The following is a 13,505-nucleotide window of genomic DNA, read 5'->3' as shown; positions in this document are numbered from 1 at the left end:
TTAGAATGTCAACGTCCACATGTTATACTGAAAGCAAAATCCTGCAGATGCTGGAAACCTGAAATAAAAACAGAAAATGCTGGAAAAATCTCAGCAGGTCTGGCAGCCTCTGTGGAGAGAGAAACAGAGTTAACGCTTCGAGTCCATTTGACCTGAAGAAGTCATATAGATTGGAAACGCTAACTCTGTTTCTCTCTCTGCGGGTGCTGCCGGAGCTGCTTAGTTTTTCCAGCATTTTCTGCCTACATATTATACACTTCACTTGAAGGCAGGTTTTCGCTAACTGGCAACACTCCCCATTCCCCGAGCCACAGGTTATGAAGGCCTTTGTCCTGCTGTCAACCAGTGATTCAGCTGGTTAATTGTAACTACATTCAAGTATACACATCGGGGGCAGCGTATACTGTTAATGATATCTATAGTATCATTGGCATGTGCCATTTAATGATAGGTGATTGTGTTTGTGCTGAAGCACTAGACTTGATTTCCAAACTCTGCAAGTGCCTTTTAATATTTAATGAAACATCTAGGGACCTTTACTACATTAAATGCCTATATAAACGCAATCACAGTGTACAGTTCAGGCCGCTATATGTAAAAAAAAAACGATAGGGAGAGGGTGCGTGAAAGTTTTACATGAACGATACCAGAACTGTGAGGTTGTACCTATCAGGAAAGGACGAGCAGGCTGGGGCTCTTTCCCCTTGAAAAGAAGGCTGAGGGGTGACCAAACCGAGGTCTTGCAAATTGTGAAAGGCTTTGATCGAGCAGGCACAGAGTGATTGTTTGAAACAGCAAAACTGGAGGCCGTCAACATAAAACAGCCAGCAAGCAATCAAACAGTGAATTCCGGAGAAACTGTGCACAGAGTGGGGAGAATGTGGAACTCACTACCACACGGAGTGGTTGAGGTGAATAGTATAGATGGATATAAGGGGAAGCTGGATAAACACACGAGGGAGAAAGGAAAGATGGATATGTTGACAGGGGGAGATGAAGAGGGGGTGGGAGGAAGCTTGGGGGTGGGAAGCATAAATATCGGCATGGTTGGTTTGAATACTTCTGTGCAGTGTAATTGTACAAAATACACCATTTTAAAGGCTGTAAACATTGATATTGCAATAGCTGGATGGGTGCAATGCTGAATAATAAGTCCATGGTTTCACCCCAGGCCTCAGGATAACTACGTATTAAGGCGACCAGCCCTGACAGATATGTCAACGGTGTATTTTGGAGTGGTTCAAATAGCTGAAAAAAGGGGAGATCAAAGTCTCTATCAGATGCAAATTGTATTTGCACAGTTGGGTTGGACACCGCAGCTAGATTCAGGTCTGTGGATATACCATGATCTTCTTGTGGACAAAGTGAGATAAAATAAATTGTGAAGACGCTGTAACAGAAGGAAAAAACAAGACTTTAGGTTTGTCAACCAATTTATTTTAAAGATTTTAGTTTACTCTTCTGCATTGTAAATAACACCATAGTTTCCAACATTTCACAGCCTTGGGTCAATCTTTCTTCCGACGTGACACTTGAAAACGCTTTCTGGATAATTTAAGCAAAACAGAAACAAAGCCATTTCTGTTTGATTTGAAGATAATCTTTCTGCTGTGTCATTTTCTCTATGAGTAGGCTCTCTACTCAACACAGGCAGCTCAGAATACAGATGTTACTGAGAATACAACAGCTGTCAGCACCATTCACACAATTTAAATCCCAAGATGTAAAAATTAATTCATGCTGTCTCTTTGTACAATCCTCTGAGGTCTTGTTTTACAGCATGACATTTTTTGTGATGATTATGATCATGAATCAAAGAAATTTATAGCACAGAAAGAGGCCATTTTGCCCGCAATGTCTGTGCCAGCTCCTTAAAAGCAGTTGTGCTTATTCCTCCATTTCTGCCTCTGTCCAAGAGAATGACACAGTGATAAATATGAGAAGACACTTTGATGCATTAACTTTAGTTCTATTGCTTAGAAAAAGCTGATGGCTGTAAGATGAAGTGTCTGTGGCATTTTAGTCTTGAAATCAAGTAGGGACAATTCAGTCGTGATACTGAACCCAGGGTCCTGTATGTGGCCAGTTGCAATACATTTCTAGTCCTGAATATTATTATATTCTTTTTATTATTCATTCATGGGATGAGGGCTTCACTGGCTGGGCCAGCATTTATTGCCCATCCTTAATTGCCCCTTGAGAAGGTGAGGGTGAGCTGCCTTCTTGAGCCGCTGCAGTCCCGTGTGGTGTAGGTACACCTACAGTGCAGTTAGGGAGGGAGTTCCAGGATTGTGACAGAACTGAAGGAAATTTAAGATTCACTGCATTGATGAACACAAACTCCCATGTTGGCGGCCTTCACTTTGTGGTCTTCGATGTACTACATTAAAGAACAGAAACAGATTCCAAACAAAAACTCGAAGCTGAGCCAGGTTTTCTCTTGCATTGTTAATGTGCTGTCTTCCCCCTGGCTGCAGATCCAATGGACATTTGCTAGCTCAAGTCAAAATCTAATTACATTCTCTCGAGCCTGATACATATTTTATTGAAGTAATTTAACATATTTGCCAATTTGATCTTTTTTATTCATCTCTGTCTTAGCACCTTGGAGACTTGGATAAATTGATCATTGACTCTTGGAGCCTGGTCAGTGCTAGCTGCTGCCATAGTACCAATCAATGAAATCCTCATGTCAAATTCTCCTCAGACAGGAAAGATAGTGGTGGGGATTTTCCAGTTCTAGCGCAGATCACACAGCCTGGTTTTATATCCATCTCATCAGCTGAATGCTGCCACAGCTACAAACACAATGGGCACGCTTATAAAATATGTTTCTAACCAGCTCCTGGGGTTCAGCAGGCCTGTCACGAGCTTCCTGGTGTGGGGTGGGAACTGCCTGCACTGCTGGAGCAAGTGAGGGCTTCAGCAGCACTTGGAAGGAAGATACTTTGATTTGTTTCCCAGATGGAAAAGTTTACCTTGTCAGCTCAGCTTGTACATTCGACTGGCCTGGGGTGTTCTGTGGTTGTGTTGTTAAGTGAGTTAATTGAGATGGTTTAGCAGGCCATTGTATGAAGGTGGCTACAGGCAAGGAGAAAGTTTGGAGACTGCCATGGTGACCCAGGGAGCCCAGTGCTACCTTTTATGAAATAAGTGTGCAAACTATTTCCAGTCTCTTCCCCCTGCCCCTCATCTCCCTGACCCCATCCCTTGTGGCCTCCATTTCATGTGAAGTTGCAGGATAGCCTCGTCGGTCCATCGCTATGACTCCATCACTCACACTGTTAGTGCGATTGATCCTCAAGCACTGATTTCACCTCAGTTTAGACTGCAGAGTATATGTAAACACACAAAGCATGAGCTGCAGCAGAGCATTTACAAGACACCGCATGACTGGGAGAGAGCTGGAGGCTGAGGGCTTGTATTCTCTTGAGTCTGGAGGATTCTAGGGGTGATCTAATGGAGACGATTGAAGGAGTTTGTGGGGTAAGATGGAGAGAAACTTTCTCCTCTGGTGGGGGGAATTCAGAAGAGAGGACCACGAAATTAAAAGTCGAGCTGGGCTGTTCGGGATGATGTTAGGAAGCATTTCTTCACATGGTGGAACTCTGGTAAACCCTCCTCTCTCAACAAAGGTGGAGGTTGTGGGGATATGGAGGGGGGAGCAATTGAACATTTCAAAACCGAGATTGATAGATTTTTACAAGGTTCGAATATTAAGGTTTATGAAGCCAAGGCAGGGAGATGGAGTTCAGATATGGAACAGGCTTGAGGGGCTGAATGGCCTCCTCCTATTCTTGATCTTCCCCTGGCTCCTGAGCTTCAGTGCTGTAGGGCGGGCTTATCTAACCCGCGACCTGTGAAGTCCCTCTATTGTGGCCCGCAGAGCCACACTTCAGAATGACAAGGTGGGGTGGAGGGTTCTACAAGGTGCTGCTCCTCCAATCACAGGCCGCTCCTCTCCCACCAGTGAGCCAATCAGCTGCAAGCAGTGGGAGAGAAGCACTCTGTTTGGAGAAGCAGCAAAGCCAGCAATGGTGAGCTAGCTGCTGGGGAAAGTGGCTTTCATGCAGAGAGACTGTGTGTGTGTGTCTGGCTCACTCCTAGGGTTATCACTCACCCTCACGCCCACAAACCAACACACACTCAGACCTCCTCACACAGTGGGGAGAGCACCCCGAGACTGGGAGTGAGCCTGAAACACACACACACACACACACTGTCACCCTCTCACACTCACAGGGTCCCCTTTATTAATTACCCTTTATTTCAAAATATTATCAATTTATTACTTTGACATTGTTATATTTTTGCTCAGCAAGTTTTTCTTTTCTACATGTCTAATGTTGTGCCAAAGCTTATCTTTCTGAAACTTGCTCATCAACCCCTTGAGTGAAAACAAAATGGAAATGTGCGCCCCCCCCCCCCCCCCCCCCCGCCCCCCACCACTCCACGCAAAAAGGCTGGACAAGCCTGGTGTAGGTGGTTTAAATGACCGGAATATTCCCCTTACAGCAGCGTTTCCCAAACTGCTTCCCACTCTGACCCCATTGTAATGCTTCACACTTGGTGTGACCTCCAGAGTAAAAATTGAGTGTGCGGGGGTGGGGGGCAGGTGGGTGGTTGGGGAAGAAAGAGCTGGTGACCTGGGAGGGGGAGCAAACATCAGGTATATGGGTACACAGAGAAAATAATCGAGCACTGACCATTCTACAGGACCTGTCGCCGTCTGCAAACCAGCCTTCAAACTCGATCGTAAGACCACACCCTTCACCAAAAACAAATCCACACAAGGGGCCTCGCAGCCAATCCCAGGGCTGTCATATCTCAATCTCTCCTTCACCATTGCTGCCTTGGAGATCAGCGTGACCCCAACTGCTCATCTTGTGACCCCACTGGGGGTCGTGACCCACAGTTTGGCAACCCAAGCCTGACAGTGTTCAGAACTGAAAATTGTGCTTAAGCGATTAAGGTGTAATCGTTCATTGGGGTCCAATTACCCTTTACCCTTGCGAGAGTCAGTTTTTTGCGTTGGCCAGGGTTTCCCGCTGTCAGGAAGGTAGATATTTATTTCCCTGGAGCTAATGGGGCATTGTGTGTCTGAAATGGTGGATTCTGGTAATGGAGAGGACTAATCGAGGCCAGTTACATTTTATAAAAATGAACAATATTGCTCTTCCACATCTTGTCCTCATCACCAACAATCCCATCACTTGCTGGAGCCAGCCATTTTGAATGAGATCTGTTGTTCCTGTAGGTTGTGCTTTTTTTGGTGATCCTTCTCTCCCAGGCGTTTCTTTTCAGTGACACCGTTGTCACGCCATCTTCATTGATGGTGCTGTGGACAGCTACCAGCTAAAGGCCAGTGACTATCAAATCAAACATCGAGGGCTGCAAAAGGTTTCTTGTTGGCATAGTTGAGCGTGGAATGATTGGCATGGGGGCGAATGAATAGTACTGTACCATGTGCTCACAACCTGCTTATCCCTGAAGCATGACCTAGAACAGGTGAACTTGCAGTGGAACAGAGGAGTGCTTGATGCAGCACCCAGTCAACATGATCGTCTGCCTTAACATGTGTGTGTGTGTGTGTGTGTGTTAACATATTGATAAGGTGGGGATCAAGCGTGCAGCCATTCCGAAATCCAATCCAGGGAATGGAAAGTCTTGAGCATTTGTATTGCGAATCTTATCAAGCACTGAATTAGCTCACAGGTACACACCTACAGTTATCAACACGAGGCCCGAGCTGAAAGGCTTCTTGTCAGATTGCAGTGGCAATAATCTCTTCATAATGAATGTTTGGATTCTGTACTTCAGTACCCACTGGATCCCTGGCCTCCAGCTGAATGGACAGCTGCCGGATGGCTCTCTCAAGGCTGTTGTTCTGGCGCAGCACGTCAATGTAGGTCTGCTGAAGTTTCTTCTGATATTCGATCACCCTCTGCTTCTCCACACGCCACAGGAGACGTTCCTGCTGGAAGTCACTTGAAAGCTCTTGGTTCTTCAGCTTCTCCTGTTCCAGTTCGACTTGCAAGCTTGCCAGTTCTCCCTGCAGAGCCGCGGAGTCTGGCTCAACCTGCTGTCTGGGCATCTCCCCGTCAGTCTGGGTGAATGTGGGATCAGCCTGTGCAGCAGTGTCCGCTTCATGGTAGCTGGTCAGCTCCAGTTTCAGATCCAGTATCTGGCGCTCCAGTAGGCTAACCTTCCCCCTCAGCAGCTCAGCTGCATTCTTCATGCGCTGCCGCTCGTTTTCGCACACCCCGAGTTCTCTCTCCTTGGCTCGCAATGAATTCTGCAACTCCTCGACTGTCTCCTCCCGGGCCGATAGCTTCCCTTTGGCGTCCCTCAGCTGGGCCTTCAAAGACAAGACCTCACCGGCCTTCTGCGTCAGCTCAGCTTGCAAGTCTTTCAGTTGCTGCTTCAACAGTGAGATCTCACCTGACTTCTGGCAAACCTGAAACAGTAATGTTGCATCATCTACATATCAATACTATGCATTGTGTCTGCAAAACAACAGCCTGCATTTCTATAGCACCTTCTCCCCGGTACTGAAGGCAGCATTATCACAGAATCACAGTGCAGAAGAGGCCCTTTGGCCTATCGAAACTGCACCATCACGTGAGAAACACCTGACCTACCTAATCCCATTTACCAGCATTTGGCCCATAGCCTTTAATGTTATGACGTGCCAAGTGCTCATCCAGGTACTTTTTATAGGATGTGAGGCAACCCGCCTCCACCACCCTCCCAGGCAGTGTATTCCAGACAGTCACCACCCTCTGGGTAAAAAAGTTTTTCCTCACATCCCCCCTAAACCTTCTGCCCCTCACCTTGAACTTATGTCCCCTCCTGACTGACCCTTCAACTAAGGGGAACAGCTGCTCCCTATCCACCCTGTCCATGCCCCTCATAATCTTGTACACCTCGATCAGGTCGCCCCTCAGTCTTCTCTGCTCCAATGAAAACAACCCAAGTCTATCCAACCTCTCTTCATAACTTAAATATTTCATCCCAGGCAACATCCTGGTGAATCTCCCCTGCACCCCCTCCAGTGCAAACCAGATTGGACACAGAAGGAGATATCAGGATACATAACCAAAAGTTTGTTCAAAGGGATAAATTTTAAACCATGTCTTAAAGGAGAGAGGGAGGATAAGCAGCAAAGACAGTGAAAATAGCACAGTCGCAGCCATAGAATTGTCTCTGGTATTTAAATAATGTGACAATGGAGCAGCTTGAACCAAGTGGCGACAGAGATTGTCTTTCCCATGGTGACCATGGCAAGTCTCATCGATTGTTATAAAAACCCACCTGGTTCACTCATGCCCTGTTGTCCTTACCCAGTCTGGCCCACATCTGACTCCAGACCCTCAGCAATGTGGTTGACTCTTAAAAATCCCACCTGAAATGGCCGAGCAGGGCACTCAGTTCAAGGGCAATCAGGGATGGGCAACAGATGCTGGTCTTGCCAGCGACACCCATGCCCCATGAACAAATACATTTTTTTTAAAAAATCATAATTATCATCAAACTCCAATCAGGAGAAGACATTTCTTTTGTGTGGATAAAACTAGAGGACGCAATGTCAAATTCAGGGGTCTCCCATTAAAGACAAAGATGAGGATTTTTTTTCTCTTAGGGGGTCATCAGTCTGTGGAATTCTCTTCCCCAGAGAGCAGGGGAGGCTGGGTCACTGAATATATTCAAGGCTGAATTAGACAGAGTTTTGATCGACAAGGGAGTCGAGGGTTATGGGGGAAGGGCAGACACAGAAGTGGAATTGAGACCACAGTAAGATCAACAATGATCTTACAGAATGGCGGAGCAGGCTCGATGGGCTGAATGGCCAAATGCTGCTCTGTTTTTCATGACGTAAGAAGGACCCAGTGTCCCAGTGGCTGCTTGAGGACACCCATTCTCCCATCTTGCAAGCAGCAATAATGAGAGACTTTCAGATGTCACTGCCTTGTTAATAAAGATTAAAACTTCATTGGATGAGCTGGAACTGATCTTAATTTGTCCCAACTTTAACGTGAGCAGGACACAGTAACACGGAGACTGCCTCAGCTCCTGCAAACTCTGCTGTGAATGTGTAAGAATAGCCAGCGCGTGGGTAGTGTTTCATCCAATGCAGCAGCATGCATTTATCAAGTGCCATTCCTCATGTAACACCAATCTGTGACAGCCAAGAAGCTTGGCATAAATTTTGATTTTAAGTTTTAGTCGATTCCTTTCCAAGTTTTCACTGAACTTCTGCAGTTAGAAATGTACTGAATTCACAAGGTGCCAACGGAGAGGAAATGTCACCACTTCCATACAGATTAGAAGAACAATAAATGCCCTCATCATCATTATTGCAGGAGTTTGGAACTTCACTCTCCGTACAATTCTAGGCTTCTATGTTGCGAATCTGTTATTTTTTTTTCCCCGGCACAATGAAGGCTGGTGGACCTTTTGGCCTTGATTGCAAGGAGGATGGAGGGTGTCCCGACCATGGAGGGTCACACCGAGAGCCTTGTGTGCAGTTTTGGTCTCTTCCTTAAGGAGGATATACTTGTATCGGTAGAGGGTGTTCACTGGGCTGATTCCTGTGACAAAGGGATTGTCTCATGAGGAAAGATTGAGCAGGTTGGGCCTGTACTCATTGGGGTTTTGAAGAATGAGAGGTGAAACATGCAACATTCTGAGGGGCTTTGACAGGGTAGACACTGAGAGGACATTTCCCCCTTGTGGGTGAATCTAGAACTAGGGGACACAATGTCAAATTCAGGGGTTTCCCATTAAAGACAAAGATGAGGAGGTTTTATTTCTCTTAGCGGGTCGTTAGTCTGTGGAATTCTCTTCCCCAGAGAGCAGGGGAGGCTGGGTCACTGAATATATTCAAGGCTGAATTAGACAGAGTTTTGATCGACAAGGGAGTCGAGGGTTATGGGGGGAGGGCAGATACAGAAGTGGAGTTGAGACCACAGTAAGATCAACAATGATCTTACAGAATGGCGGAGCAGGCTCGATGGGCTGAATGGCCAAATGCTGCTCTGTTTTTCATGATCTTAAGTTCTTATTACCTACCTCCCATTTAGTTTCTTCTAGTTTTGGAGCAAGTTCAGCTTGATCCCTTCTGTAAGATTCGCATTTGGCATTGAGTTTGTACTGCTCCTGTAAAAGTTGGGTGAAGTCATCCTGAAGCTTTGTCTTGTCTTGCTGCAGCTGGATGACCTGCAGCTGGAGAAGCTGGTAGTGCTTCCTCTGAGAGGCTCGGCTGTCTGTCTGTGCCAGGCTATCCATCCCCTGCTCACACTCCTCCTGCTTCTCCTTGTAAATGCTGAGCGGAGCCGGTCCCTTCTCAGCCAGGGTTCCCTGCAACTCTGCCTTGTTCCCCTCCAGCCTCTCCTCGGGATCCTGATGAACACATTGGTCAGGACCAAGGGGTGTGCGGATGCAAGAGGCACATTGCGACAGGAGTTGGGAGTGGTTAAAGTTCATGCTTTTGCTGGTGGGGCAGTGCCCTCTGTCAGAGGTAGATGTGCTGCTGGTTACATTCCTCAAGATGCTGTCAAGGGAGCAGGCCGCCTGGCCAATGTGCTGAACTGAGCCTCCAAACCTGCTGAGAAGGTTTGCAGCAGCAACCAGGTCTGTCCCACAGCTATATCCCGTACTGAGAGTGGGCAGGCTCGACATGGAATTTCGACCAGAGTCAGACAAGGTTGCTGAATAGTTTGGCTGTGTCTGTTCTCTACCATTGTGCTTCTGTGAATGCTGAGCTGGCTTCAACACATTTCCCTGAAAGACAAGGTTCCGGTTTGCCTGACTCTCCAAGGGACAGTTGAGATTGGCGCTGGTGTTCCTCGGTGCCACCACCTTAAACGCTGTTGGCCTGGCAATGCTTTTCTCAACGGTCTACAGAAATAGAATAAGACATGGTTAAACTTCCTCAGTTCATCTCTCTGTTTCATCCCATTACCATCAGTCTCTGCCCATTTCTTAATCAGACACTCTCATACCTCAAGCATCTGAGTGTGTATTCCAGGCTAGCACCTCAGCTTGACATGGACACAGCGGTGACAGCGCAGAGAGAATGCTGCACTGCCAGAGATCCCTGGTACTCCACTGATCCACCATCACGTCAGCAGAAATGGTCATTCAGCCCATTTCTCTGGAGTTGCTGCTGGTTACTGACGGAGATGACAAACTCCAGAAGGTTGCCAGCTCCTGTGCTTTTGGATGTCATATGAAATCGGGCCTGTTGAGGTGGATGTGAAGGATCCTACTCCAGTGCTCCAATACCATCTGGAACATATCCTGATTAATGCTCATTCTTCAGCTACACCATCAGCTAATTCGCTTCAGAGGTGTTTGTGGGATCTCACTTTTTGAAAACTGATCAGTGTATTTGCCTATCTAAAAACAAAAATCACTGTATTTCAAAATGAATTCCTTCAGTGTGACAGCCTTGTGACTGCGCTGCTGGACAAACAACACAGAGCTTTATCAGCCCGTACCTCAAGCTGTGAAAATGATTTCAATAAATCTGGTTATTCAAGGCCTGCAAAAATGCAGCTGTCAGCAACAGAGCTTGCGTTCCAGCTGGTCTACTATCCACCTGAGTGCTGTCCCTCCGGCTGTTAGGGTTGGACAACAAAGATGGTCTTCCCCTTGTTTCACACTTGTCTGTCAAGCATGAGGAGATTGTTCTGAGAGAGGTGCCGAGGCCCTGCATGAATATAGTCTTTTGCTTTGAGGTTCTGAGTGATCGGAATAGGACAAGGGGACAAAGATTCAAACTTGTAAAAGTTAATTTTGAATTGCTTATTCTTTCACGGGATGTGGGTGTCACTGGCTGGGTCAGCATTTATTGCCCATTCCTAATTGCCCTTGAGAAGGTGGAAGGTGCTGTCTAAGGAGCCTTGGTGAGTTTCTGCAATGCATCTTGTAGATGGAACACACTGCTGTCACTGTGCGTCGGTGGTGGAGAGAGGAAATGTTTGTTGATTTGGTGCCAATCAAGTGACTGCTTTGTCCTGGACGGTGTCAAGCTTCTCGAGTGTTGTGGGAGCTGCCCTCACCCAGGCAAGTGGAGAGTATTCCATCACACTCCTGACTTGTGCCTTGTAGATGGTGGACAGGCTTTGGAAAGTCAGGAGGTGAGTTTCGGATTCCCAGCCTCTGATCTGCTTTAACAAGGTTCTTCATGCAGAGAGTGATTAATGCTTGAATTGGACTTTAGAACGATTGAGCCGTGATAACCAGGGGATCATTGATAAAACACTCAGGATCATCTTCATGAACAATGCCATAGGCAGATCAATTAATGAGTTTTTTTGAAATAATAACAGGGAAAAGCAATACAAAATCCAAGGAGAGTTAAATGAGGGGCCATTTGTATACGAATGTTGCTGATTAAAAGGAAATTCAGGAGTAATTTCTTTACCCAGAGAGTGTGGTGAGAATGTGGAACTCGGTACCACAGGGAGTGGTTGAGGTGAATGGTATCAATGGATTTCAGGTGAAGGGAGTGTAGTCAGGTTGGAGGAGGGTTCATATGGAGCATAAACACTGGTATATAGTCTAAATGGGCGGAATGGTCTGTTTTAAGTTGTATATAACTGGGCACAGCAAAGGGGGACTGTGGACCTGTTGTGGCTACATTAATTAAGATGGGCTGAATGGCCTTCCTCATCAGTAGCCATCTCGTGAGCCAAACATTGAGGGGAAGACTTGGCAGGAATGTTTGAATGTCCGCCGTTCTCAGTTATGTGATATCCTTCACCTTAGAGAAATGAAAATGCAGGATGTTCCCGCTGCAGCTTCAGACACTGAGGGTGAAGCGAGTGTTCATGAGCCTGATGCAGCCCACCTTCCAACGATGGGGCCAGCTGCTTTTTGTCGTGTTGCTGGCTTTTACAAGGTGTGTTCTAACGTGCAGGCTAACCGAGTCACAACTTGAAATGACGGACCCAAAGATACCTGCCATTTAAAATGGGGTTCCGTTTACTCCCAAGGATACAGAGTCTCACTTCAAGATCACTTTAGCTGACCTGAGGATGTCCCTGACGAAGTCCCTGGGGAGTTGGACTCACTTTGTTGTGAAGCAGGCGGGTTGGTGAGGAAGCACACTCACCTTTTCAAGCTGCCCAGAGTACGGGACCAGTGTGGGTGGGGGCTCCTGATTGTCCCTGTCAGTAGGCCCATCTCTCTGAGAAGCGCCGTTCTTCAGCTTGCCCATGGTTCTCAGTCCGTTGCTTTGGCTGATACGGATGTAGAAAAAGTCCTCGCTTTTCTCGCACTTGGAGCTGGTTTTGGGGCCCCTGCTGGTTGCTTCCTGGCTGGTCTCAAATTTCAGCAGGCCATCCTGTTGCCTGATGAGCTTGTGAGGCTGGGAGGCCTTTCTGCTCCTGCACTCCAAGGCTTTGCACTGTTTCTCCTGCAGGCTCTGGCTTGTTATGAGGCTGCTAACACTCCCCATGCTGTCCTCAGCTGGCCAAAATGTCAACCCGTGTGAGGCAGGCTGAGAATTATTCACCAGACAGGCAACTTTGAACTGGATGGGTAAGGCATCTCCAGTTGCCACAGCAACTCCGATTCACCGGGTTGATTCCATCTTGTGGCCCTGCTTGGCAACAAAGGAAAAGAGATCAGTTGACAATTATCAGTAATGAACCAGATCAAGAGCGCTTTTCACAACTGCAAGATGTCACAAAGCACTCCACAACCAATGATGGTCTTTTGAAGTGTTGCAATCTCAGAAATGTGACAACCCAATTTGCGCACAGCAAGCTCCCACAAAAAGCAATGTGAAAATGACCAGATAATCTGTCCTTGTGGCGCTGGGAATGAGGGAAAAATATTGGTCAGGAAATCAGGGAGTACTCCCCTGCCCTTGTTCGAAATAGTGATTGTTGGATCTTTTACATCCACCTGGGCGAGGAAACCGGGACCGAGAGACAGCACATCCGACAATGCAGCACTCCCTCGGTACTGCCTTGGCAGTGTCAGCCTGGAGTTGGACTTGATCCCACAGTTACCAGCCTAGCCATGGCTAACACAGCACTGATCAAGTAACAAACTCAAAATTAATTATATCCCATTTCCTGCTCTGAGACAATGGGGTCGAAATTCTGTACTCCTTTCCTACATGCACTATTTTCACGCAAGTATTAACCCATTTATTTTAAACAGGGCTACCAGCAAGAAGTTGCCAAACCAATTTGAACATTGTTATCGGTGCAGGAGCAGTCATACGAAGAAAAGTGGAATCCACTCGCGCATTCCTCCCAATCAACAGTGGTTTCATTGCAATGGACAAGGCAAGCCCCTGAATAGCTGAGGCCAAGAAATAACTTCAGCTGAAGCTAGGTTGGAGGTGAAAACAGAAAGTGCTAGAAAAACAGAGCAGGTCTGTCAGCATCTGTGGAGAGGGAAACAGAGCTAACGTTTCGAGTCGAAGGTTTCAGTTCTTCAGAACTGAACCAGGTGCTGCCAAGCCAGCTGGGCATTTCCAGCAC

At 46.9% G+C, this 13,505-nt stretch overlaps 1 protein-coding gene across 1 annotated transcript; it reads right to left on the bottom strand.

Annotated features, from left to right (window-relative positions):
* Nucleotides 1–5,764: 5,764 nt before the first annotated feature.
* Nucleotides 5,765–12,466, bottom strand: LOC121289620 (leucine zipper putative tumor suppressor 1-like). The gene is made up of 3 exons (XM_041209250.1): nt 12,122–12,466; nt 9,073–9,900; nt 5,765–6,457 (listed from the first exon to the last, which is right to left on the bottom strand). The coding sequence occupies exons 1-3, from the start codon at nt 12,464–12,466 to the stop codon at nt 5,765–5,767; spliced, it is 1,866 nt and encodes a 621-aa protein (XP_041065184.1).
* Nucleotides 12,467–13,505: the final 1,039 nt, after the last annotated feature.

This window comes from Carcharodon carcharias, chromosome 17 (genome assembly GCF_017639515.1).
Source record: "Carcharodon carcharias isolate sCarCar2 chromosome 17, sCarCar2.pri, whole genome shotgun sequence".
Lineage (NCBI taxonomy): Eukaryota > Metazoa > Chordata > Chondrichthyes > Lamniformes > Lamnidae > Carcharodon > Carcharodon carcharias.
Note: the sequence above shows the minus strand (reverse complement) of the source record. Positions and strands in the feature narration are given on the sequence as shown.